This window comes from Alligator mississippiensis, chromosome 12 (genome assembly GCF_030867095.1).
Source record: "Alligator mississippiensis isolate rAllMis1 chromosome 12, rAllMis1, whole genome shotgun sequence".
NCBI lineage: Eukaryota > Metazoa > Chordata > Crocodylia > Alligatoridae > Alligator > Alligator mississippiensis.
Genome location: NC_081835.1, coordinates 24,618,624 through 24,646,079, shown reverse-complemented (window position 1 = coordinate 24,646,079; position 27,456 = coordinate 24,618,624). Strand labels below are relative to the sequence as shown.

The following is a 27,456-nucleotide window of genomic DNA, read 5'->3' as shown; positions in this document are numbered from 1 at the left end:
TTCTGTTCACTTGCACAAACTGAACAGAATGATATATTTACGTAGATCATATTTCTACAGTAAACATGGCAAACAGGCCAGATGATGGCATGTTGGAAAAAGAAATTCTTAGAAGACGTGAATCTTCAAATGTTACATTTATGTAAAAGAGATTTTAACCATATAAGGTGTATCTAAACAAGCATTTAGGTGCATTTTAAACACGTGCCTAAATGTAACGCATATTAGCTTAATGCACTTTAAGGTGATTTACTCGTGTCTACACATGCGCGCGTTAAAGCATATTAATGCTGTGTGCATGGATTGACATGAGATTAAAGTTAGTCCCATGTCAGTCCATACACAGAGTTAATGCACCTTAATGCATCTACATGTGCATGAATGCATTTTAGCTATTTGCACTCTATTTGATACCTGCTTTTGCAGGTATCAAATTTAGGCACAAATAATCTAAAATTGACACTTTTAAGGTGCATTAAAGGCACACATGTGTAGAAGCACCCAGGCCAATGGTCAGTAGGGGAGGCACACCCAGGCCTAGGGTCAGTGAGGATCTAGTCAGGGAACTTCTGGAGGGACTGGATGTATTTAAATCAGCTGGTCTTGATGACCTCCACCCTAGAGTGCTGAGGGAATTAGCAGAGGTCATTTTGGGACCCCTGGCATGGCCTTACGAGCGCTCGTGGTGCTCTGGTGTGGTGTCAGAGGACTGGGAAAAGGCCAATGTGGTTCCCATTTTCAAAAATGGGAGGAAGGAGGACCCAGGAAACTATAGGCCAGTTAATCTTACCTTGATCCTGGGTAAGCTTTTTGAGAGAATTATCCCGGCGCATGTCCACGAGGGGCCAGCAGGGGAGGTTATGCTTAGGGGCAACCAACATAGGTTCATTAGAGGCAGGTCCTGTCAGACCAACCTGGTGGCCTTCTATGACCAGGTCACAAAATCCTTAGACCCAGGGGTAGCAGTGGACATAGTCTTTCTGGACTTCAAGAAGGCCTTTGACACTGTCTCTCACCCCATTCTCATTAAAAAACTAGGGGACTGTGGTGTCGACACCTACACAGTCAAATGGGTCGCTAACTGGCTGGAGGGCCGCACCCAGAGAGTGGTGGTGGATGGGTCATTTTCGACCTGGAGGGATGTGGGCGGTGGGGTCCCCCAGGGCTTGGTCCTCAGACCCACACTGTTCAACATCTTCATCAGTGACTTGGACAATGGGGTAAAAAGCACTCTATTCAAATTTGCTGACAACACTAAGATGTGGGGGAATGTGGGCACGCTAGAAGGGAGGAATAGGCTGCAATTGGACCTAGACAGGTTACAGGGGTGGGCGGATGAGAACAGGATGGGTTTCAATGCTGACAAGTGCAAGGTGCTGCACCTGGGGAGGAAGAACCAGCAGCAGACCTACAGGCTGGGGAACTCCCTTCTCATCAGTGCGGAGGCAGAAAAGGATCTTGGAATCATTATTGATGCCAAAATGAACATGAGCTGACAGTGTGGGGACGCGATCAGGAAGGCCAACCACACCTTGTCATGCATCCACAGATGCATCTCGAGTAGGTCCAAGGAGGTGATCCTCCCTCTCTATGCGGCATTGGTCAGGCCACAGTTGGAGTACTGCATCCAGTTCTGGGTGCCGCACTTCAGGAGGGATGTGGACAGCATTGAGAAGGTCCAGAGGAGGGCCACCCACATGATCAGGGGGCAGCAGGGCAGGCCCTACGAGGAGAGGCTAAGGGACCTGAACCTGTTCAGCCTCCACAAGAGAAGGCCGAGGGGGGGATCTAGTGGCCTGTTACAAACTAGTCAGAGGGGACCAGCAGGTATTGGGGGAGCCCCTGTTCCCCCAGGCACTACCAGGAGTGAATAGAAATAACAGTCACAGTCTGGCAGAGGGTAGATTCAGACTAGACATAAGGAGGCGCTACTTCGCAGTCAGGGTGGCTAGGATCTGGAACCAACTTCCAAGTGAAGTGGTGCTGGCTCCTACTCTGGGGGTCTTTAAGAGGAGGTTAGATGAACACCTTGCTGGGGTCGTTTGACCCCAATACTTTTTCCTGCCATGGCAGGGGGTCAGACTTGATGATCTACTCAGGTCGCTTCTGACCCTACCAACTATAAAACTATTAATGCACCTTAAATCAGGCTAAAGTGCCTTAAATCGGCATGTGTAGATGTGCCCATATTGATCTTTAACATGCAAACCACAATTAATGTGAAGTCTGGGCATTTGTACACACACATTCAATGCAGTGCTGGGCATTTTTAAAAGTTCCTGGCACTGTGTCCCATACATTTGTATAAATGGCATAATGCACATCAGTGCTTACAAAATGGCTGTGGTGCACTTTTGAATTAAAACACATTGAATATGTTTTAGTTTCAAAGCACACCACCACTGTTTTCTTAATGCTGACGCGCATTTCGCCATTGATGCAAATGCATGTGATGCAGTGCCGGGTGTGTCAGTTTGCATGCTCCACGGAATTCATTAATTGAGTCTGCTCTGATGTGCTGGATTTCTGGTGCGTCAGAGCAGACAAAGGTATGTCTGTAAATGCACAAGTAGAGAACTGGCAGGCAGTTTAAAATTTCTTTAGTATAGGAAAGCTCTCATCTTGCATAAACTGCCTTTCTCTTCTGAGAGAGCAGAGAGGAAAGCTGTATCTCAAGAGTAGGAGGGTATGAAGCCCAACTGCATTGTCTCAATTCACAACTGCCATATGATTGAATAAGAATGAATGTCTCACTGGCAGAAGTTACAGCAGCTTCCAAACTGCTCTAAACTACACTGGGACGAGGGCCTTAGCAGGTCTGCCTTTGCAATCAGTGCATGGTTACTGTTAACTCATTGCCTCTCGCCACTTGTTCTGTGCATAACAAATCTCTCACAGGACAGATTTAGACCATAAGCTCAAATTGCATGCCCACTGTGCATGATGGGTATTGAAAATGACAAGTGACTTGAAAACTTTTTTTCTGAAGTGAAATGTTAGATAAATCCATGTGATGCAGCTGAAATCAGGAAAAAATTCTCCATATGAAAATTATCAAAAAATAATAAAGGTCTTTTTTTCCATTTGTTTAGGCTCTGCCATATGTTGCTCTTCTGATAGCTATGCTGTTTTTCATCTATGCTGTAATCGGAATGCAGGTAATTCCAAGTGTCGCACATTAAAATACAGCATGCAATGATCTTAGGTTGGAGTTTGGCAAATGGTGGGCTAAGTCTAGAAGGTGTATGAAAACAGAGAAAGGGTAGTACAGGAGACCCTTGCCATTCATGGGGGATACGTTCTAGAGATCTCCATGAATGGCGAAATCCGCAAATACTGTACTGTGTTCATGAACGTCATCTGCGTTCATGAACGGTGTGTGCCCCGGCAGCTGGGGGGGGCATGGCTGTGCTGGTGGTGGTGAGAGCACAGAAGCGGTGGCAGGAGTGTGATGGTGGCAAGCACAGAGCTTCTGTAGACGCCGCCGGTGCTGTAACAAAGTGTCATCATACGGCGTGGGGAATATTTGGCGCACTGTGAATATTCGAAACCGTGAATACCAAATCCGCAAATAGCAAGGGTTTCCTATAGTAACTCATGATATAACTTGGTATAGAGCCACTAACTGCATAGGTCAGCCGTAGCTCTGAGAAGGTGAAGTAGAGCTAACAGGTCAGACAGGAGGAGCTGGTCTCACCACCTCTGGAGAGCTGGCAGGAAACTCTGCCATAACTTCATGCTACCATCTCACTTCTTGTTGGAGAATAGAGTTGGCATTTAGAAAGAGTCTGTACAGACTTCAGAATGCAGCACTTGGAGACACTGAATTCCAGCTCGTTGGGGCAGACTCGATTTGAGTCTGCTGGAGTGTGGCCACTAGCACACTCCAGCAGCCTCCTGCATCTTGTGTATCAGCGTCCCCACACTTAAAAATGATGGTGGGGGTGCTTTATCTAAAGCTCATCAAACGAGCTTTTATTCAAGTCTAATTAAAACACCACCCCTGGAGCACGTGTAAAAGTGCCCTGATATAGGGGCTGGGGACAGGCTCAGGTTGCTGTCTGAGTGCATGTTCCTTACGAGCATGTGCCACATCCAAGAATCAGTCAGTGCCCAAAGGGAGGTGCCTTAATTCAAGAGGGTAGTGAGGCTGGAGGGCCATCAAGGCTGTAAGCACTAGAAGAAATGTTCCTTTCAGGTCTCTACTTTCTTCAAGGAAGTTATACCTTACTAGAGAATTGCCCATCAAGAATGACGGAAGCAGAGGGGGGACAGGCGAGGATAGAGCACCGCCACCCATCACCCCGTGCCACTGCTGCCTCCCAGGAGAGGGTGGTGGGGGGGAAAGCTTACATGCAGCCACCGCTGCCGCCACTCAACACTCTGCGCTTGCCCCCCCCGCAACCCTGCGCTGCTGCCACTCCACATCCAGCCACGTGCCGCCCCGCGCCACCCCCCACCCCGTCTCCCCTCGCTGCACGTCTACCTGGCCCACTCTGCTGGAGCCACACCCTGCCTGTCACTCTTGATGGCCATCAGTGATGTAGCACTGGCTGGAGCCACACCCCACTGGGAGCCATGCCCCCTAAGAGCATTAGGGACAGACACACAGATGGACACACCGACAGATGAACTAAGCCCTCTACATATATATAGATTCTGTAGTTATGCTGCATGCCCACTGCCTGCCTTTCTCTTCTTTCCAATCACATTGTGGCTGTGTCCATACTAATAAAAGCATTGCCACCTGCAGAAGTTCTAAGGTGATTTCCTACATCCCCAAAGACATAAAAGTTTGGAACAACTTAGGACAGAGGAAAGCCTCAACCATGGTTTGAGGGGTGTGGTTGGGAACATGTTGCATAAAATGACTTTGTTTCCTGGTTCTCAAACATCCTCCATCCTTGGACAGAAGGGAGTATATGCAGGAAGTATAAAGAGGGAAGATCTTGTAGTTAAGGCATTGGACTATAGCTGAAGAGACCTAGATTTAGTTCTCCCATTGCCTATGTGACGGGGCAAGTCACTTAAAGTCCTTGTATCTCAGTACACAAGTCAAAAGCTCTCTTGTATATTTAGATTGTAAGTTCTCCAAGCCATGAATTATCTCTTACTGTAAATATGTACAGGCATGTTGCATCTTATGCGGGGGTTAGGTTCTGAGGTCAGCGCATAAGGCGAAAATCACATAGCCGTGACTGCCTCTGCCTCCAAAACGTCCCGACTCCACCGCGGAGCCGTGCTTGGAGCTGTGCGGCCGGCGGCAGCTGCTCAGTGCGGGGTGGTGGGGGGGGATGGCTGCATGCTGCTGGGCCAGCACCACGCTGCCAAAACCTCCTGCCGCCGCCGCAAACTGAAGCCCTGCCCCCTCCCACCACGCATATAGTTGAATTTGTGCAAGTTAAATGCGCGTATGATGTGACTGTACTGTACAAGAGCTAGCATGATGGGGACTTAACCTCAGCTGATGCCTCGAGACACTGGGTAATACAAATAATAGAGATAAATAATAAAATCTGAAGTAGAACATGGGAGGATGCATACCTGATTTAGAAAATGACACACTAAATGCTTAAATAACTATTCTGCAAATACACCATCCTTACTGCATCTTGTCAAATTTGCCTTCTGACTAGGGACAATCTGAAGCAATTGTTATTTATATGAAAGTGGACTTCTTTTAGGCATTGAGGGCAATTTGAACTGCAGGAATTATGCCTACTGTACATTTGGACAAAATGATATCAGGTAGAATCAGAAATATTCTTTGATACCCATTTCTGCCTGCAGGTTTTTGGGAAAGTTGCCATGAGAGACAATAATCAAATTAACAGGAATAACAATTTCCAGACTTTCCCCCAGGCAGTGTTGCTGCTGTTCAGGTAAGTGTATTGTAATGTTTGCCCTTGTTAATGCCCACTGATTCCAAAACTGACGTGTGGAAGATGCTTCCAGCTTGTGCGTGTAGATTTGCTTAACAGCTGTTTGAAAGGCTGAGGTTATTTAATATGACAAGTATGTAATCCTTTTTGAAATATGATTATAGTATACTGGCACCGAATAGTCCTAGGAATGTGTGAGAGATGCAGAAGAATAATCTAAAATCCTCTTATCTGTTGTGGAAGTCACTGCAAAAAATATCCAACAGGAAGTATTATGTAGTCTTTTTCATACTTTAAAGCAGGGGTGGGAAAATACAAACTGTGAGCCGGATCCGGCCTGCCAACTGACTGGATCCAGCCTGTGGCTGCCCACGCAGTGCTCCACATGGGGCCAAGCCCTACCTGCTCCCACCAAGGCAGACCATGCTGTGCTCCCACCATCCTGGGCTCTGGTGAGTGTGCAGCTTCTAGTGGGGCTGTTCCCAGCGTGGCTGTAGCTGGCCAGATGCTGCTCTGTTCCTCTCACCTCCAGTGGGAGTCACCTGGCTGAAGCTTCCCTCTTGCCCACCTGGAGTGGCACAGCAGGGGCAGGGGCAGGAGTAGAAGGAGGAGCAGAGGGGAGGAGAGTGAAGCAGCACCTGGCCAGGGGCAGGTGCACTTGGAACAGCCTCACCAAAAGCTGCATGTGCTGGCTGGAGTCCAGGTCGGTGGGACTGTTCTACTCCCCTTGCCTCCAGCTATGGCTGCTGCTGCTGCTCCTGCCCCTGTTGCGTGTTTCTGGGCAGGCAGGAACTTCAGCTTGGCAGCTTCTGCCCAGTGTGTGGAGCTCTGGCTCCAGCTTCTGACTGCCTTTCACCTGCTTCACCTGGCCACAGTGGCTACTAATCAAGTAACGGTGCAGCAGGGGCAGGAGCAGCAGCCATAACTGGAGGTGAGGGGAGAAGAACAGCCCCACCAGGCTGGAACCAGGCCCAGGCGCACGTAACTTCTGGTGGGGCTGTTCCTGGTGGGGCTTCAGCCACCTGGGTGCTGCTCTGCTCCCCTTGCCTTACAGTGACCATGAAAACCTGACTGGCTGCAGCTGCACTAGGAACAGCCCTGCTAGAAGCTGCACGCTGGCCAAGGCCAGCAGGTGTGGGTGGGAGCATGGCACGGGCTGCCCTGCATGGGGCTCAGCCCCATGCTGAATGTCGTGGGAGCAGCCTCCGACTGGGTGATCTCTGCTGAATGTACCCCCTGCCTCTTCCTCCCCTCACCCCTAGCTAGCTCCCAGGTAGCACCCGCCTCCCCCCTGCCCATCGCAACACATCCCCATATAGCCACCACCACTCCTCCTCCCCACAGGGCAGGATGTGCAGGGAACAGATCACGCCTGTCCCACTCCCTAACACTGCTCCCTGCCTATCCAGAGCCCCACAGGGAGTTTTGGTGAGTTGCAGGGGGGGGGGGGGGGGGGGGCGGGGAGGGGGATAAGGGGAGTGCAGACCTGGCCCACAACAGCTCATCAAAACTTCCTATATGGCCCTCGGGCCCAAATAATTGCCCACCCCTCCTTTAAAGGCTAGAGCTGCTGAGTGAACATACAAGGGATAGAAAGGAGATTATGTCCCCATCGTTCTCCTTGCACACAGATGTCAAGCAGAATGACAGCATAGTATATCCTCTTGGCTAGCACCATTGTTGGCAATGACCTCTGCGAAAAGGAAAGGGAACCCATACTCTATCCTCTTTCAGGGGTCACAACAGCTCTGTTTGACAGGAGCACCAGGAGGCATTGGGAATCCCTGAAACAGAATGCCTCCTTTGGTGATACATTTCTGTCTTACTCCCAGTGTATGATAACAGCCCTGTACCATAGTTTAACCCTAGAGATTGTGATTGCCCCCTAAAAATTAGGAATAAGCAACAGCTTTTTCAGTGTTCCATGTGCTTATGTTTTGTGTTGTTTATGTGACACTTCATGGCACTGCCTTTGTGACTTTGAACAGTGAGGGAGCTTGTTATCCAGAAGAAAATCTGGGTCCATGTTATCAGATAAGAATGTTAGGAGCAGTCATTTAGATATGATAACAAGTGTGATGGTCCCTGATCAAACATTTAAAATACTCCAGACGATAAGTGTGCTCTGTTTGAATTCAAATTAGTTGAAAGCATGAGCTACAAGTCCAGTTCCCATCTGGGGCTAGAGACCCCAAGTGTACCAATGCTAATCTACAATCTGCCCTGGAAACCAACCCCACTTGTTTTAGTTAATTTAGGAAATAAAAACAAACAAACAAACAAAACCCATTTGCCAGATATACCCTAGGAAACCAGCCCAAAGGAGGGAAGCATGAAGCTACCAATAGTGCTTGGAGGTCACCTTTGAAGTGTAACTTGGAGTGGGGTGACTGCTAGAATACCTGTGCAGCCCATGAAGCTACAATGGACAGAGAGGAAAAGAAACAAAATTGCACCCTTTCATCAAGATGCCACTTCCCACCCCTACCAGTCAGCTCAGTCAACACCTGAAAATGTGGGGAAAACAAGAAGGGTGCTCCCCTGTCCTGAAGAGACTAACTTAGTTGCTGTCAGACCCCATCAAAGCCCTGGGCCAGAAACTTTGGGCAAAACATGAATACCAACATAAAATCATTTATGGTAGCAGACGTGCAGCAGATAAGGAGGAATGGCTTTTATCTCCTTCCACACTACTGAATGATAAACTTGCTCCATTGCTTTCTGCCAGGGATAGAATGCCTCAGCTAATCTAATGTACTTACCAAACTGTTCTCTTTCTAACCTTTCTGGGTGTGTTGTAATACTTGCCCTCTGTTCATTATTAACAAGCAGTCATCTCTATTCAAACTTTTAAATGTTTCCTATACCTTTATTTGTCCTATGTACTTGTGAGATCATGAGTGTTCTAAAGACAGAAATAGAGTAGACAGTTTTAACTGCCCCATGCAACTGTATATGATATCCATGCCTCCTGTTGGATTCTGCTGGTACAACTGAGTAGAGAAGCTGATTTATTAACACAAGACAAATGAATGGCCCATGTTAAAGGAAAATTTGAAAAAAGGAAGTTTTTTTTTCTACCTTTCATAAATATGCCACGTTTTAACACACAGATCAAGGAGCTGCATTCCTTCATTTGGGCACACAGTCTTGCTTAGCTATCAGCTATGAAAATAATAGGATATTATCAGTCTCTGTCTTAATCAGTATATTCAGGTTTCAGCTGATATGGGAGGGTCAGATCATTTCCATGTAGACACTAATGTCAAGACTGGAGTTCTGATATCTGTAACGTAGCCTGTCCTTATTGATGATTAGTAGGCCTTTGCAAAATTTCAACAGGTGTTTCATTTCAAACCTGTTTTGATGCATTTCGAGCTCAAAATAGCGAAATCGAAATGAATCAAAAGGCTTCAAAACAGCTTTGAAACGAAATGAGTGCACTCAAAATATTTCAAAAGTTTCAAAACATTTTGAATTTTGAAACAGCCTGGTGGTGGGAAGCAAGGAAGAGCCAGGGCTGCACTCCGAGCAGCTCCACCGAGCTCAGCCCAGCAGCAGGAAGCAGGAGAGAGCCACTCCTGCCTCCTGGACTGTGCTCAGGACTGTGCTCAGAGGCAGGGCTGCACTCTGAGTGGCTGTGCCACTGGCTCTCCGCCACCTCCCACTACCTCCCACTGCCAGACTTAGCTCCGTGGGGCTGCAAAGCTTCCCACTGCTGGGCTGTGCTTGCCAGAGCTGCACTCGAAGCATCTCTACCACTGGTTCTCCCACTGCCTCCTGCTGCCAGGCTGAGTTCCATGGGGCTGGCGGAGCTGCTTGGAGCACAGCCCTGGTGAGCACAGCCCAGCAGCTGGAGGCTCCACAGCCCCATGGAGCTGAGCCTGGTGGCCAGTAGTGGAGCCACTCCAAGCGCAGCCCTGCCTCCGAGTGCAGCCCTGGCCAGTGGCTCTCCCCTGCCTCCCACCACCTCCAGCTGCCAGACTCAGCTCCTTGGGGCTGTGGAACCTGCAGCTCCATGTGACTGTGCTAGCTCCGTGGAGCTCAGCTTGGTGGTGGAAGGCAGTGGGAGAACCAGTGGCAGAGCTGCTCCGAGTGCAGCCCTGGCCAATGGCTTTCTGCCACCTCCCTCTGCCAGGCTTAACTCTGTGGGGCTGTGGAGCCTCCAGCATCAGGCTGTGCTCACCAGGGCTGTGCTCCGAGTGGCTCCGCTGCTGTGCTTTCCATGGGGCTGGCAGAGCTGCTTGGAGCATAGCCCTGGCTCTGAGCACAGCCCTAGTGAGCACAGCCCAGCAGCTGGAGGCTCCACAGCCCCACAGAGCTGAGGCTGGCGGCGGGAGGCAGTGGAGAGCAACTGGCCAGGGCTCCACTTGGAGCCAGGGCTGTACACGGAGCAGCTCTGCCACTGGCTCTCCCGCTGCTTTCTGCCTCTGGGCTGAGCTCCGTGGGGCTGGCAGAGCCACTCAGAGTGCAGCCCTGGCTCTCCCCTGCCTCCCACCACCAGGCTACACTCTCAGTGGCTCCACCAGCCCCATGGAGCTCAGCCCCACAGCCCTCCTGGGGGTGCAGGTCCCCAGATCTGCACGCGGGATGACAGGAGGCTGCCGCTGCTGCCTGGGGTCAGCGACAGCAGCTGTCTTCACAGTGATGGGTGTGCCCCCAGGAGGAGTCCAGCACAGCCCTGCAGCCCTCCCAGGGGTGTGGGCCCCCAGATCTGTGCACGGGATGACAGGAGGTTGCCCCTGCTGCCTGGGGCCAGCACCAGCAATCTTCTCGTGGCACTGCATAGTCAGAAGCCAGCAATGGGTGGCCCCATCAGAAAACAGCTGGCATCATTGCAGGCAAACAAGTGTGCTAGAAGTATGGAAGTCAGTAGCAGTAGTGCTTTCCTTCTTATGTTAAATTTGTGAAGACAGTTGCCTGGTTGGTTTCTGTGCCTTGTAACTCTTCTCTGAAGCTTATAGATAAATCAGAACAGGACTGTGGTTGCTAGCACACACAGTGTGGATTTGATTATACAAATAAATTACATCACCTTCCTCATAACTTTGAGATGGATAAACTACAGGCAAAAATGTAAACAGTCAATCAGCATGTCTGTAGGTATCCTGAGATGTGATATCCAAGGTCAGCCCACAGACATTATCTCAAGCCACCTGGAGATATAACTAGCAAAAAATTGAAACAGATTCTTAGGAAGGCACCAGTCCTACTCCCATTTAGCCATGGCCAGAGAAAAGCTGTTCCTGCTTTATGAACTGAGCTTTTATATTTTGAACAGCCTTTGTTTTAGATAAAATCTGGGTAAAAGTTTGGCCTTTAACTCAGAACCAAAAGGCTTTCCTCTCAAGAACACAACATTGGGAGTTGGATTTTATATACACATCTGTTTGCCTCATAATTGTATCCAACAAGTTTTTGCACAATCAGACTCTAAGTTTGTATCTGTGATTCCCCATACATCCTGCCTTCTCTGTGCTTTTCTTTTAGTTCAGGGGCGGGAAATTATTTCAGGTAGAGGGCTGCTTACTGAGTTTTGGCAAGCTGCCAAGGGCCACAAGGGTAGCCCCGCCCTTGACAGTTTCCCCCCCTTCCCCCCCGATCGCCATCTTGGGCTGGAATTCCCTACCTTAACCTCTGACCTTTGCCACTGGAAGTCTCTCCCTTTGCCCCTGAAAGTACTCCTTTGGGGAAGAGGGTTTGCCATCTTAGGGGAAAAAAAACCAAATTATATACTAAAAATCAAACTCCCATAGTAATATATTTCAATTTAATTAAAAAATATATTTTTATCTGATTTGTGTGTTTGTGCTGTATATGTAGAAGTGATTGCATAATAGCTCAAAATGCAGTCTTACTCTTGTATAGTGTGTGGGGTGTGCAGGGGTGTTTGGGGTATGGGTGGGTGGGTGTGGGTTTTGTAGGGAGCTGTGGGGTATGGGGGTTTGTGGGGATCTGTGGAGGTTTGTGTGTGAATATGGTATTTGTGGGGTGTTTGATGGTGTGTGTGGGAGGGTGTGGCTGTAGAGTTTTCAGGAAGGGTTTGAGGGTATGTGGGGTGTGCATGGAAGCTCCCCCCAACATGCGCTCCTGATCTGGTCAGCACCCAGCCTCATGCAGTGATAGTGGTGGAGACCAGTGTGTGCAGCTGCGAAACTGTGTGCCCTGCGCCAGCTCCAGGCTCGCCCAATGGGGCTGAGCAGCAGCAGCAGCAGCTGGGCAGAAACTGCTGCTCAGCATGGAGGAAAAGTCCCCTTCCCCTCCTCGCCACTTCCAGGAAGTTTTTCCTGCTGCCAGCCAGAGCCTGTGCCACACTAGGCTGCAGTGTGGCTCCTATACTGCCACCTCTGGGCTTCCCAGCATGGCATCAGTGACCGTGTGCAGCAGCGGCAGGGCAGCTTACAAGTCGTGGTGAAGGAGCCACATTGCAGCCTAGCGTGACGTGGACTCTGGGCGACTGCAGGAAAAACTGCCAAGTGGTGGCAAGGGGGTGGGGGGCCGCTTTCCTTCACACTGAAGAGCAGTTTCTACCCAGCTGCTGCTGCTGCTGCCACTGCGACTCAGCCCTGATGAGTGGGTGAGCCCAGAGCTGGTGTGAGGTGCAGGCTGAGCAGCGGCGGCATTGAACAAACAGCTGCTCAGCACTGGGGAAAAGCGCCCCCCCGCTGCTGTGGCACTTCCTGGTGCAGGCACTCAGAGCCCATGCTGGGCTCCCTGTGTCTGCTCTCCGTGGCCACCACTACCCCGTGGGGAAGCCCAGAGGCGGTGGTGACGCGGCAGAGACACAGGCAGCCCAGCATGGGCTCTAGGAGGCTGCACCAGGAAGCACTGGCCGTGGGAAGGGGTAAGGGCTGCTTCTTCCTGCACTGAGCAGCAGTTTGTTCCACACCACCGCTCTTCAGCCTGGACAGGCAAGTGCGGTGCGCATGGGGTCAGGGCTGTGCGTACTGGTCCCCGCCTGTACTGCAGGGCTGGGGCAAGGGGGAATGGGAGCGAGCAGGTGCACAGGAATGCAAGGCCCACACTGGTGTCCCAGGTTGTGCACCAGAAGGGCCCAGAGTGGGGAGGCAGGAGTGCAGGGTCCCAACCAGCAGGGGCTCTATGGAGCTGGGCCAGCTCCCCACTCTTACTGCTGGTGCAGCCCAGCCTGGCTCCATAGACCCCTGCTAGCCTGCGCCCTGTGCTCCTGCCACCCCACTCTGGGCTCTGCTGGCACTGGCCCCAGGACACTGGCGCAGGCCCTGCACTCCTGCCCACCCACTCGCTTTGACTCCCCCCCATCCCCACCCCCACCCCTGCCGCTGCTTTCCCCACTTTCCTGCCTGCCCACTGGCCACTCTGCACTAGGTGGTCCCTGGCTGCATGGCCAGACTGCTGGACTCAGCAAGAGCTGGCCTGGCCCTGAGGACTGGGATGATTGCCCCCTGCCTCCCCTCCCCTTACCCAAATTTCCTGCTTGGGTGCAGGTAGGCCTTGCTGTTGCAGGGTCTTGCCGTGGCTTCCTTTGGGTCCTACTGCCCCTGGCTCCTGTCATCTTTGGCAGGCAGCCAGAGGCAGATAAATATTAATTTTCTAAATTTTTAGGGGACCCACGGGATAGATAAAATGGCCTAGTGGGACAGTTTCAGCCCGCGGGCCGTATTTTGCCTGCCCCTGTTTTCGTTCATGTTTTGAAGACTTTTCCACATCCCTTCAACTGTTGTGGTTGTATAACTCCAAATATATTGTCTGTTCTCAAGTCTTAAGAACTCATTTTTTATAATAATGGATTTATCTTGTCTTATCTGTGCTCTAATGAAGGTGTGCAACTGGGGAAGCATGGCAGGAAATTATGCTGGCCTGTTTACCTGGAAAGCGCTGTGATCCAGAATCTGATTATAATCCAGGGGAAGAATACACATGTGGAAGCAATTTTGCCATTATTTATTTCATCAGTTTTTATATGCTCTGTGCATTTTTGGTGAGTTCAGTTTGTATTTACAAACAGAAATACGTTTTAGCATTTTGACTTGACAAGAAGGTAACAATAAACAATCAGATCAGTGATCCATTTTCAAAGGCATATTTTACATAAGTAGTCCTAGATCCTGTAGTTTGAACTAGAAACTAAATTCCACCAGGAGCTGCTCATGTGTATATAGTTACTCCAGCTTGGCGTACCCCTGATTTCAGTCTAATCATATGTACAATAATGATGTTTACAATTTTACAAAAGTAAACAGGCTTTTTGGTTTACTGCAGCCTTCCGTTACCATTACAGTGTAAGCTGATTGCATACTGACACTAAATATTAATGAATACTACAGCTAAGATCCAATTTGGCTCTATTTACACCTACTAACATTTTGGCAGTTGTCCAAATCTTCCATAGTGGTCTGAGTGATGTGTTCAAATTGTGACGTGTAAAATATAAACTATAATCTTCTTCCATATGCCAGACTTGTTCTGAAATATTTGAAATATATTAGGCGCATCTACACGTACACCCAACTGCGCAGTTGTTATTGCACAGTCATTCAGTACTTGCTTTAGCAGTAATCGGCAGTACTGTGCAGTCTTGGCACCGCACGGGTTGTTTCTGACCCTACCGCACAGTAGCAATGGCATCACTGTTTGTGTCTACTGACACTACGTCGCCGCAGCAACAAGCTACATTGCTGTAGCTCATCAGTATGGCAACATAGCATCTTGTGTAGACATGCATACAGAGATCTTTGCTTTGTTGATCATTGAATTAAAATGATTTGTTTTATCCTCCATTCCCTTGATCTTGGGGCTTAACAGCTCTATATACTGCAAACAGCATGGATTTCTAATAACATTTTCTGTTTTGTGTATTTATGTCAACAGAATATGTGCAGTATTCTTAATTTCAATCATTTTGTTGCATTATCACGTTAATTGTTTGCTAAGATCTATGTTGTATATACGTATTCTATATTAAAATGTGCATTTGACTTATTAATGGCCTCTGCACAACTCTGTTCATTCAGTTGGGGAACAAACTAAAACTATGTGAGTGTGGTATTTGATAAAAACCCTGAATACCAAATGTCAGCATCACATCCTTGTGAATATTCCACAGACTACCAATTATTCAATTTTTATGGTCATCAAATACTTTTTGTGTATGTTTAAATATGTGTGTGTGTGTGAATATATGCATGAAACAATGTATTTATCAAATCTAACATCCACTTACATTATTCTACCAGTTTGAATTCTAGCCTTGCTTGAAGTTAATTTCTTTCATATAGGTTTATGTGTCAGCAGAGTGAAAGCAAACACGTTTTGAATTTCATTTTAGATTATCAACTTGTTTGTGGCAGTCATCATGGACAATTTTGATTATTTGACACGTGACTGGTCTATTCTGGGACCTCATCATTTGGATGAATTCAAAAGGATATGGTCTGAGTATGATCCTGAGGCAAAGTAAGTCCCACCATTTCCTTGTTAAATATGCCTAATAAATAATAGAAGTGAAACTTGACATTGTCTTCAGACTCACATACAGATATGACAAAAGAAATGTATTTATTCTAGGGGCAGAATAAAGCATCTTGATGTAGTTACATTGTTGCGTCGTATTCAGCCTCCACTTGGCTTTGGCAAGTTATGTCCCCATCGAGTGGCATGCAAGGTAGGTTTCACATTACTTCCCTTTGTAGTTTTTCTTCACTTTTGATGCGTTTCTGAAGACTTGTTCTCTATTACTTTAGTAGCTGTGTCCAATTCTGTTGCAAAGGGGAAAAGATCATGCTATATATGAGCTCTTCTTCAACTCTGAGTTACTCCAGTCTTATGTGAAGTCAATCATCCCATTGCAATCAGTTTTGCTTGTTTTGGTGAATTTATTTCCATCATGTTCCATGAATATAAAGCTCTTCATGGGGTTCACAGTTAAAGAAGCTGGTGTATAAATGTATTATTGCTGTTATTATTGTTGCCATATTTAATGTTGCCATATTTGAGGTGCATTTCCAAGAAGTTGGCTAAGACATAATTTTACTAAAGAACTGCATATCAATATGGGTTGTTTCAGTAAAGCTTAAGTTGTGTCATTTAGGATACCTAACCATATATTATACATACTTGATGGTGCCTCTTGAACTTTAATAGCTTTCTTAAAAGGACACTGGCCAAAATAATGAGAAAAATATTTAACCTACTTATAGTTTATTTTTTAACTCAGAGGTCGCAAGTAGCCTTATATTTATATTACAACCATCTCTTCCTGTAATGCCTCATATTCTGCCTGAACAAAGAAACAGAGACATCAGATTTACAAAAAACCTGTATTATTTTGGTAAATTTCAAGTTTCTGCACATGATAATAATGGCCTCACTCTTCAGAATACATCATAAGGAAACTTCTCAGATATCCTGCACTCAGTCCTCCACTCAGATCTACATATAAAGGCAAAAACTGGTTTGTTGATTAAGGAATGGAAAATTGCCCTGGAGCCAGTTTTTCCTCTCTATATAGAATTCTTCTCAACCCACAGAGGTTCTTAAAATGTATTTGTTAATATTTGCATAGAAACAGTCATGGTGACCCAGGATGAAGTCTGAGGCTAGGTACAAACAATCAAAAAGTCCAAGACTGAATCGATTCAATCTTCGCAGGTTGTAGATTGGACCAATAAGCAAGTGAAAAGACATTCACTTTTGATTCTGGAAATGCAGTCACATGCCTGCAGTGACTCAGGCCAGAAGCTGGAGAGGGGGCAGGAGGGATGCTGGAACATGCCTCCCTTCTCAACTGGAGCAGTCACCTTGGGCTAAGGCTATCCCACCCACTCTGCGAGGGAGGGTTTGTGGGGGAAGTGCAAAGCATCCTGGGATGCTGGGGGACAGTGAGTTGACTTGAATCTGGAAGGAACCTGGGACAGAAGTTCAATAAAGTGATTGAACCTAAATCTGTTAATTCTGATACTTCATTCATTCAGGATTACTTTAAACTGGTTTGGGCCATTTTGAAAGTGGCTTATGTGCACTGAACTTCTGTTGTGTTACACATCTGAACTGAGTTCCAATCACTTATATCAGTTTATGTGCAACTTCTGTCCCTAGCCTAACTGACCATCAGAGTCAGGTTCTCTCATTTTAGAAACAGCTTGAAGCAAGGATTGGTTCATAAAATGCATCTGTCCAGCAACAGCACTGGGAGATGTGTTGTAATGACACACTTTGAGCTCCAGATCCTTCCCAGTTGCTCTTCATGCCCAGAGACAAGATATTTAGTTTATTGCATAAACATATTTTAATACAATATCCTTCAGATTCAAGTCACAGGGATGTTACAGCACATCTAGAGCATAGGAATGTGGCTAAATGTGAAATAATAATGGGAAGTATTGAATGCTGTACAGTATGGTACATAATAATAAACAATAAGGATAATGCATTCAAGGGAATTCAAAGAAAGGTGACAAAGATGATATGAGGCTTGGCTGAGATAATAGAATATAAGTATAGGCATTTTTTATATGGAGGATATGCCACCTGTGTACAAATGCACACAAAGTAACACAAAAGAGACAAGGAGAATTATGATAGTTTAATTTTATTTGTGGGTTTTGAAATGCTTATGTAACAGTGGTGGTAACGGTAGTCTGATGTCAGTAAGGATGTGATCAACTCCTTTAAGCAAATAAGCCTCACAGTATCCCTGAGGACTGTGTAATAGCCCACGCCCATTCCACAGGTGACTAAGCTGAAGTGCTCAAATAGAGTATCCAATGTCACATGGCAGGTCTGTGGTAGAACCCAGGGTAAAATGCTGCGCCCCCATTCAATCCACTTGCATTAGGTAATAAGATGTCACACTCTTGCAGCAGAATAGAGGAGACCTCATTCAGACATTAGGAAAAAGAATCCTGATAGATGAAATACCGTTATCAGGAGAGATTGCTAAGGAACTGCTCTGATTACATGTTAAAAAATTAAAATGATGATTACACTAAAGCAGAGCCAGGGACTAGTTGAATTAGGTGGCATTTACTGGATCAAAGTAGGAATAACTGCTACATTGTAGCCTAGTTAGGCTAATTTACTTAAATACCTGAATGTGCAATGCAGGAAAGCAAGGAAAGGTTGAGAGAGGTGGGTTGGGGAGCAGAGGCTGCAGGTGCAGACGTGGCCGGGGTGGGGAAGGGAATACGCATGCAGCAGCTGCGGCTACATCCCTAACGCTGGATAGGGACTGGAGCCCAAGCCAAAGTGGCCACCAATGCCCCCCCTCCCCCTACCCTCCTCCGCCCTTGTATGCGATTCTAAGATAAAGGGCATTTCCCTCCATGTTAAATGGGGAAAAAAACCCTCATATTAGAATTCAGTAAATACGGTAAACTTTGTAAAGAAATTATGAAAAGTACTGAACTTTCTCAGCTTTCTGGAAGAATCTAGTTCCATCAGATACAAAATGTATCAGATACATATTGTTTGTAATTGAAATATATTGTTGATTTCAGATATACTTGCTCTCTTAAAGCCTTTGTGTAAGCTAACAGGTGTGATTTTTTTTCTGTGTCCTTTATCAGGTGTTGTTCCTTTATGCATGTCACCTTTTTTAAATAAATGAACACACATGGCATATTTTCCACAAGAATGAATTAAAACCAATATATATGATTCTATTTTCCATTTACAGAGGCTAGTAGCCATGAACATGCCACTAAACAGTGATGGAACAGTCATGTTCAATGCTACATTATTTGCTTTGGTGAGGACAGCTCTGAAGATCAAAACAGAAGGTGAGATCATGTTGTGAAAATATTACTGCATGAATTAAGATGTGTAGTGAGAAGAAAGTTGGAGAGAGATAACATTTCACATAACTCCTTCTGCAAGACACCAGCAACATGGATCCTGTTCTTAGCTTGCTTTTCCCTAAGCTGGGTGGCCCTCATGTTCTGTTCTTATTTTGAGGATTTGAGACTGACTGGGAGATTGAAGGCAGATAAAGTTGAGGCAGAGGTTCATGAAACCTTGGAGATAATTTCAGATCCATAGTTGGTGAGAAAAAAAGTATTTGGTATATGCTGTGGAAGATGAGTCCAAATGTGCTTAGCAGGTTTTTACTAGCTGGCATTAGAAGAAGACATTAGTTTGAAGGTGTAGTGATTTTTATTTAACAACATTACTTCCTGTTCTTGAAGTTTCCTGGCTTCTTATTTCTTCTCATTTTTTCTATTTATTTTATTAATTTTTACTCCTCTCACTCTGGTGGTTCTTCCCTTTTCATAAGACTGAGTATTCTGTTGCCTAAAAGAAGATGCTGAGAGTAAGCCTCTACAGCAGTTCCTCGACCAGGTGCCTCCCACCTTTGAGAATTGCTGAATATTAACATTGTTCACAAGATGAACCACAAAATTTCAAGTAGGAATCCATAGTGTCAAAAACATTCTGATCTGTTGTGGTCTTTCTGAGATCTTTCTACTGTGCAGTAGAAGCAAGTTGAATCCAACTGCTCTTCTCTGCTCTGCTTAATAAGGTCTAGTTTGGTAACTGCCTCAGAAGCCAACTTCCATAAGTCAGTAAAAACTGACAACCCTTTAGCCTTTTCTCCCTTCTTTCATGATCCAGCGTGATGATCCTGCTCCCCCAGCCAGCCCATGCAGCTGTAATAAGTATTTATGCTAGCCAAGAAAAAATCCTTTTCCCTGTCCATTCTTTTTCAGCTTTTGCATAAATCAAAGTAAATAGCTACATCTCCTTGTTCTTCTGGATTCCAACTAGAGAATGTATACCTTTGAGTGCCTCTTTATTTTATTTTATTTTATTTTATTTTTAGTGAGCCATTTAATGTAAGACCTAAAAAATCATTCATTTCAATGTTAACTGAAATGTAATTGCCCATTCCTGCTTTTCTAAGTTCCAGATAACATAATCATTGTACCTGTCTCTTGGCAGGGAATCTAGAGCAAGCAAATGAAGAACTTAGAGCAGTTATAAAGAAAATCTGGAAGAAAACCAGCATGAAGCTCCTTGATCAAGTTGTTCCTCCAGCTGGTGGTGAGTAATATAATAAACTATTTTTGCACGTTAGATTTTACAAATGTTGAGAAACCAACTGGTTTTATACAAATATTGAGTGAGACTTTGGAAATCTGATGTAACCGAGTGCACAATTGAATGCCAAAATAAATATACAGAAATTTAGAGTTTGTTATGTTAGATAATATAAAACTAGATAAGAAAAGTATTCTTTGATTAGAAGGAAAAATACAACTAATATTTTTATGTTAATTTGCTTGCTTGCAAAATATATCTTAGCTACAAAACCAGTATTGATTTCCATAGACTTATCAAGAAAAATAGCATATTTTGTACTAATTAAGCTAACATTGAACATTGGATTTTTGTTTCTCATTTTTTATCCTTTAAATATTTCTGAGGGGGAATGAAAAACTTTCTGTTCCCAGGTTGAAAATAACTTTTTGCCAAATTTGTAAAGGCAAAAGGCTGAACTCTACTCTCAGTGACATGAATGCAAATCCTAAGTAATTCCACTGTCTGCAGATAGTGGAGTTAGTCCAGATTTACACCTAAATAACTGAGATGGGATTATAGACCAAAGCATATAGATTTTTAAATTCTACTGAATTCAGTACGTTGGGAAGAACTACAAGGCCAAATATATTACTTGTTCTTACATACTGTAAAATGACTTGTCAAATCTTTTATTATTTTATATCTAAATATATATAATCATATATATATTTAGCTTTTCTTTTTCAATATATACCTATAAAGTAATATACTGTAGCATAGATTCAGGTGACTGTTTGTTCTTGCTTTTTCAAGTTTTAAAGGTGCAGGATCCGTCGCACGATATCATCCACACCAATAATACATTCAGACATCCAGCACACAGATCCATTGTAATCGTCTGGTATTTTTTGTAGTTTATTGTACTTTTATAGTGTTACTGCAGCTTTCAAGACAGATCAGACTTAGGTTTGGAAGCAGACTCAAGATCCCAGGCCTGTTGGTGTTGGAGGCTAATCTCTCTCTGAAGGTGACATTCTCAGTCTCTAGGAGAGAGAGAGCATGTTGGCTGCACTGCTCTTCAGCATGATCCAAGAAGCAGCATTAGCTTTGTTGCTGGAGGGAGCCACTTGCTATTGGTGTAGTGGCTGCCAGCTAAAAGTGGGGATGATGACAAAAATCTCAACAATCTGACTATCAAAAGGGGAACTGATACTGCACATTTAAAACACCTTTTTGTGTTCTACTTTGTTCTTTTAGCCTTACACCTGAGTGCTTGCATGGCATAGATGAATTGCTTTGTAATTGTTGTAACTATGTGCTTGAGCTTTTTCTGCAGCCTCTGTTCCTTTCAACTATCAGTCTTTCAGAATATTCTGAAGCAATTCTGTTTTAGGGTGGTGGCATGGAATTAGTGTTGCCTCTTGCCAATTTTATTCCCCTATGTTTTTATTGAAATACAGATGCATGCTTCAGAATAGCTAGCTGTGCCTGCCTAAATTAATCTTACAGAAAACATTTAAAGATTATATTCTTAGAATTAATCTTACACAATTCCACTTTAGTTCACTGTTTAACTTCAGTCTCATTTCATTGCTGACTACAAGCTGTATATTGACTTTCAGTTATACTAAAATCCATCGCTAGTTCCATAATACTTATTTTGAAAATTCAGTTCTTCAAAGCAGTTAGGAGGCTGAAAATTTGGACCATCACTGAAACTAGAGAAATTCAGTAAAGTATAAAGAAAAGCAGGTGGGCAAGTCCTTTTTCAAGTTATTTAACAAGATTAGTCATATCTTATAGTTGCCATTGTTTTGTTTTCTTACCAAATCTAGTCGATATAACTTACACCAGAAGAGAAAGTAACTGATTATATCATAACCTACTGAAAGAAATTAATATTTTTCATTCATGAAGCATATTAGTATATACTAAATGACTGTAAAGTAGTTGATATACAGCATAAAGTAGTTCTTACAGAACCTTAATATTCAATAGAATAGTAAAAGGTGACAGTAATTAAGTTTAGTATCTCCAAATCTGTTACCTCTGCAGTATTGAATTAGCCAGTGTATGATTTTTTCCCTAGTTTTATTCTTTATTTTTCTTCTGAATCATAGAGTCATAGAGAGTAGGGACCCCTGAAGGTCATCTAGTCCCACCCCATGCAAGAAGCAGGATCATCCCTATGCAAATCATCCCATACAGATCCTTGTCGAACCTGTTAGTGAAACTACACAGTCAGTCCTGACACACAACTAGAAAGCATAACACCCTAACACAGCGGTGAAACTAGAAAGCAGTAAACGGGTCAACCACCCTGAGTGCCAACTTGAAGAGTAGGAGTGCAAAAATTAAGTGTCTGCTGCCAGCAACCATGTGATTGCAGTTGCAATTACAGCGGCAACTGCATGTCACTGTTGCCCCAGGTACCCAGCTGTGTCCCTATGCTGTTGCCCTAACTTACTATATGTAAAGCAGGGGACAACACCAGCCAGGGTAATGCTGCTGTGAGGACAGTTGAAAGGACAGCTTTACTCACCCACATACCAGGCTTCTGGTGTTTGTTAAAAACAAGTTGATTCTCTGAATGTCAGTGGGGGCATCTACACACTCACTTCACTGTGGAGTTGGCTAATTAGCTCCACAGTAAAGCATTGCCATCTACACATACGGCGTTATTAGGCCAAGGTAAACTAATTAATTCTGTCATAGGATAGTACTGCCCAACACAAGTACTGTTCTATGGCAGAGTTATTTTCTCTACCCCAACACGTGTATAGGGTGACAGGGACTGGCTGGGGCACAAGGTGTAGGTGTACAGTGTAGGGCAGCCTGCGGGCTAGCCTTGGGCTGACAGGCTGACCCCCCCGACCCTCTGCCAGCCAGCTCTACACTGCCCTAGCTTAATTTGTTGCAGTCCTATGTGCACTTGTAAACACTGAGCCCAGGAGCAATAAACTCAAGCGCAAATGGCACCAGAGTATATTCAGCCACACTAATTTCATGTGCAAATGTACCCAGAGTGAAAGAAACCAAATCATGTTTTTTCAAGCAGATGTAATATAAAAAGAAAGTGAAGTAATTACCAGTGCAGATAATAAGCAATTCCTATACACTGATTTCACTAACAATCAACAATTGATTTAGGTAAAAAAAAGTAAAAGTGCTTTGCAAAAAACAAAATATCCAATATATGCAGTGTTTAACATGAATTAATATTATTAATTAGAACATTGTACAGGGAAAGGAATGCACAAAATCCACTATGTTTTATCTCCTCTTGTAAAATGGAGTTTTCCCACGAGGTCCCCATATTCTGCATGCAAGCTCATTCTGTCTTCTCTAATACTTCTTGACTTCTTCCAGAATTTTTCATCTCCTGTAATGATTTCTTTTGCTCTCAGTTTGGTTGGAATTACAAATCTGTCACTTTTCTTGACACCTTCTTGAGCTCTACATCTCTAGCTATGTCTTTGTTTCTAAAAAACAGAGTCCTTTGGCTTAGCTTCAGGTTGTATATGTCCCTGCCTGTGCATACAACTGTGCCTGTGCTAGTACAAGTCCTCAAGTTCTGAGCATACACAGACACTTATATAGGCAAATCAGGCAGTTGAGAACTTATCTCTTTTGCCATAAAAAAGTGAATACATACCTATACTTACAGGCACAATCCATTGCCTTACCAAAGCGGCCATGCAATGTTACACTTACTCACTTGTTTTCTCCATAGCCGTTATAATTTTTCCCCCTTCAAGCTCTGTTCAGTTATTAGAGAGGAAATAATACAGGGGATGGGGAAAAACTTATTTAAGGAGCTAATCAAGGATATATATAACACCAAATAATGCTCCTAATTAAGCTAAAGAGGGCAGGTTTAGATCAAATACTTTATATGGCAAATCTTTCTAACATCCATGGCAAAAAGAGCAGACAGTCAATTGAATAGCCACTGAGAGACATTACAGATGCAACATTAAAGGAAAGGCTCACAGAAAGTTTAGATAATTAAATTGAGAGTTGGAATCAGTGAAGGGAAATTCTGCCTGGGGGACTGATCTTGTGTACTAGCAAGCTCTTTTTTGATGCTGAGCTCCCTTCTCCTGCTGCATACATTGGGAGTTGAGGGGAGCCAGCACCTTTGAGGAGTGTCAGCACATAGCAAAGGCAGACTCAATGATGCTTCTACGTAAGAGACTTCCTTGAACAGACTGAGCTCCCAACTGAGCTACGTTAAACAAATTATATGAAATATTTTTGTGTGTGTGTCCTTTGATGTAAAATAAAATGTCAGGCCAGATTCCTGTCTGCTGTATTGGACTGAAGTTAATGTCATCTGTAGATAATTCAAGGAAGTAATTTGGAAACGGAAGCTATTATAACAATAGAAGTAGGTTTAATCAAAGCTTCTTCTTAAAATTAACATTGTAGTGAATTATTTCCTGTACTTATTACTAAAGTTAAAAAAGGCCCTCAAAATGTAATATTATATTCAGTAACAGTAGCATAAAATAAGAAAATCAATTAAACTTAAAGTTGCAAAATATTTCATGTTGCAAATTATGCAGTGCCAGTTAAATGTGTGGGATATCTTGGACATATCATTACATGTAAAGCAGTCAAAGAAAAATCCATTTTAACCAAGTTAAAACCATGTTAAGTATATCATATCACAAAACACCTTGAAAGTATATTTATGTCACTAACACATAAACAATAAACCCTATACATGTCTTGCATGGGCTTTAAGCTTGGAATAAAGTTTAAAGGAAAAAATATTGCTTAGCTGATCTGATTAGAGACTGAAATAACATAGTGCAAAACAGCTTATACATATAAACAATTATTAAATCTTGTAACTTCAGTTAGTATGCTAGCTTAGGGAGAAAATTGTTGACAGAACTAAAAAAAGAGGCAGAGAAGCATATAAAATGTGTATATTATATATCTTGCAGTTTACCTTTTACCTAAGTATGTCACAGTGTCTGGATATGTTATTTAACATTCCTATAGTTACTCTAATAACAGTCACAACTGTACACATTAACCCAGATCCAGAGAGCCTGTCTTTCACACTGAGGTCAGGAGAAATTACAGGAGCGTGGCATCCGGCAGAATTAGACCTACTAACAATAGAATTAACTCTAAACTTTGGTACCAACAATATGTTAAAGCACGTTAAAGTTCCCTTTAATGTATAGCACTGTGGTAATTAGCATCATCAGTATGTTAAAATAATCAAGGGAGTAGGTAGCAAATTTTAAAAAAAAACCCCAAGAAACTTCACTCCAGGTAACTCCAGAAAAGTAAGAATATGAAATAATTAGCCTTTTTTTAAAAAAAGAAGAAAATCCTAGTTGTGTAATAAATGCGCTGTATCAAGAGATGAAATCTCTACAAGTGGGGTCTCAAACTGGCCTTTGAAAATATATGTGCAAAATTAGGAGCTGATTTGGAAACCTGGATATGGGATTTAGGTATTTTAGCAAGGCACTTGTATTTGAAGATGGTAAAGTGTGCTGATTCCTCAAAGTGACCCTATAAGACTTCCTAATGTTTACTCTACTTATCATTTGCCTGCATATTTTTGAATGCTAGATAATTCAGTTTAAAAAAAAAATTAAAACCTTATCTTTACTTCCATCAGCTATTCTGAGTCAAGATGTTACTGTGAGAAAGTAGTATGCTTTGTCTGATACACCATCATTACTGGTACAGATGCTACCTGAGAGCTGAATCCTTGCTGAAACAAAACTCTCATGGAAATTAATCAATTCTGAAGTAGAGAGATGAGTGCAGGATTTGCTCCCAGTCCTGGCTAAGCAGGAACCACACACAACCCAGCATGAATATCTGGTAATAGATATATAACTCAGGCTAAGGCACTCCAAGGCTATGGTGATGGTGCACCAACACAAGAACGACACAAGCAGACGGACAGATTAGATGCCAGTGGGCACATCTACATGAGATATTTACTGCAGAGTAGACTAATTAGCTCTGCAGTATGCAGCTTGTGTCTTCACATGCGGTCCTTTTAGGCCACAGGAAATTAATAAAAGTGGAGTTTTTTACGGCACAGCAGCGCATGTGTAGATGCTGCCCTGGCTGGTTGGGGCACAAGGGTGCCTCAGTGCAGGGGCTGCCTGCTGGCTAGCCCTGCACTGAAGCACCCTTGTGACCCAACCAGCCCCTCCACAGCACGTTGAGCTGGGTGGGAGCAGCCACAGGCTGGCAGGCTGACCCCCTGGACCTCCTGACGGCTGGGACTGCTGCGACCCAGCTCAACGTGCTGAGGTTCTGGGTACACGTTCAAATGGTGTGCCTGGGAGCAATAAACTCCAGTGCGATATGTGCCAGAGTTTATTTCTAGCACGTGTAGACACGCCCAGTTTGAAGTGCAATTGGAATAACCTGATTTTGATTTGTTAGCTAATTATGTTTGGTTTGGTAGGAAATCACTGAGTGAGAATAAATAAGAGACAGGAAATTATCTTTTTTTACTGAGTCACTCTTTCGGATCAAAGTGCATGCCAATTCTAGTACCTTTCGTTTATACATTTGTTTCAAATAGCCAAAGCCAGTAGTTTAGTTCTTTGCAGTTACAAACAAGCTTCTGGTTTTAATAAAAAGGTACCTTCATGAAACTTAGTAAAATATTCTATTTTCTTCTATATTAAAGACTAGTTCAGTTAATCAGTTCTAATTTCAAGCCTAGATTGCTTGCTAAAAAAATTGCTTTGTGCTAGATGTAGGCTACCTTACTATAAACTAGAACTAGTGTCTATTGAACCCATCACATTTTTTTTTCCTGAATCAGATATGAGTATGTAGGCTATTGATGAAATGTGCTGACTTGGGAGAGATCTGTCTGGTCTGTTCATTTAGATGATGAGGTAACCGTGGGGAAGTTCTATGCCACCTTCCTGATACAGGACTACTTTAGGAAATTCAAGAAACGCAAAGAACAAGGACTGGTGGGGAAATATCCTGCGAAGAACACCACGATTGCTCTACAGGTGATTTTGTTTTTACATTTTAACTAACCATTCTGTAAGCTTATTTGAAATAGCAGGTAGATGATTATTCATGATTGAGCAGTATCACCAGGATTTTATTTAGCTGAGATACTTTGGGCCCTTCATTGGAAGAATAATCCTATGTTTCTGTCTATAAAAAGGTAAGTGCAAAATGATGTTCTTCATGTGTGGCTAAAATAAGTTCTAGCAAAATTACATAGCATATGGTTAATAGATTGCTTGCAGAAATCTGAGACCAAAGCTGCCAGTATAAAATCAGATGAATGAAGTGGTGTTTTTGAGCTGGGAAGTCTCATCTTTGCTCTACAGGGGTTTTTTAAAACTCTCAGTTTAGTTATTTTTGTGTCTAGTATTCTAGCACAGGAATTCTCAAATATTTTCATAGCATGTATGATCTTCTAATAGATAAATTGTCTGATAGAATAACCTTCCTTGTCACTGCTGCTTGACCTCTTCCTTTTCCACTCATAATCACTGAGGAAATCTCCTCCTATTTGCAATCACATAACTTCACATATTGAATATGATAAGAAAAA

General features: G+C 44.0%; 1 protein-coding gene across 1 annotated transcript in view; it reads left to right on the top strand.

Moving 5' to 3' along the window:
* The window catches only part of CACNA1D (calcium voltage-gated channel subunit alpha1 D), a 444,991-nt gene that overhangs the window by 353,631 nt on the left and 63,904 nt on the right, over nt 1-27,456 (top strand). Inside the window, exons 32-39 of the mRNA XM_059716031.1 lie at nt 3,093-3,158; nt 5,791-5,882; nt 13,683-13,842; nt 15,190-15,317; nt 15,429-15,525; nt 18,538-18,640; nt 19,800-19,901; nt 26,769-26,899. Coding sequence (XP_059572014.1) covers nt 3,093-3,158; nt 5,791-5,882; nt 13,683-13,842; nt 15,190-15,317; nt 15,429-15,525; nt 18,538-18,640; nt 19,800-19,901; nt 26,769-26,899 — 879 coding nt within the window. The remainder of the gene's footprint in view (nt 1-3,092; nt 3,159-5,790; nt 5,883-13,682; nt 13,843-15,189; nt 15,318-15,428; nt 15,526-18,537; nt 18,641-19,799; nt 19,902-26,768; nt 26,900-27,456) is intronic.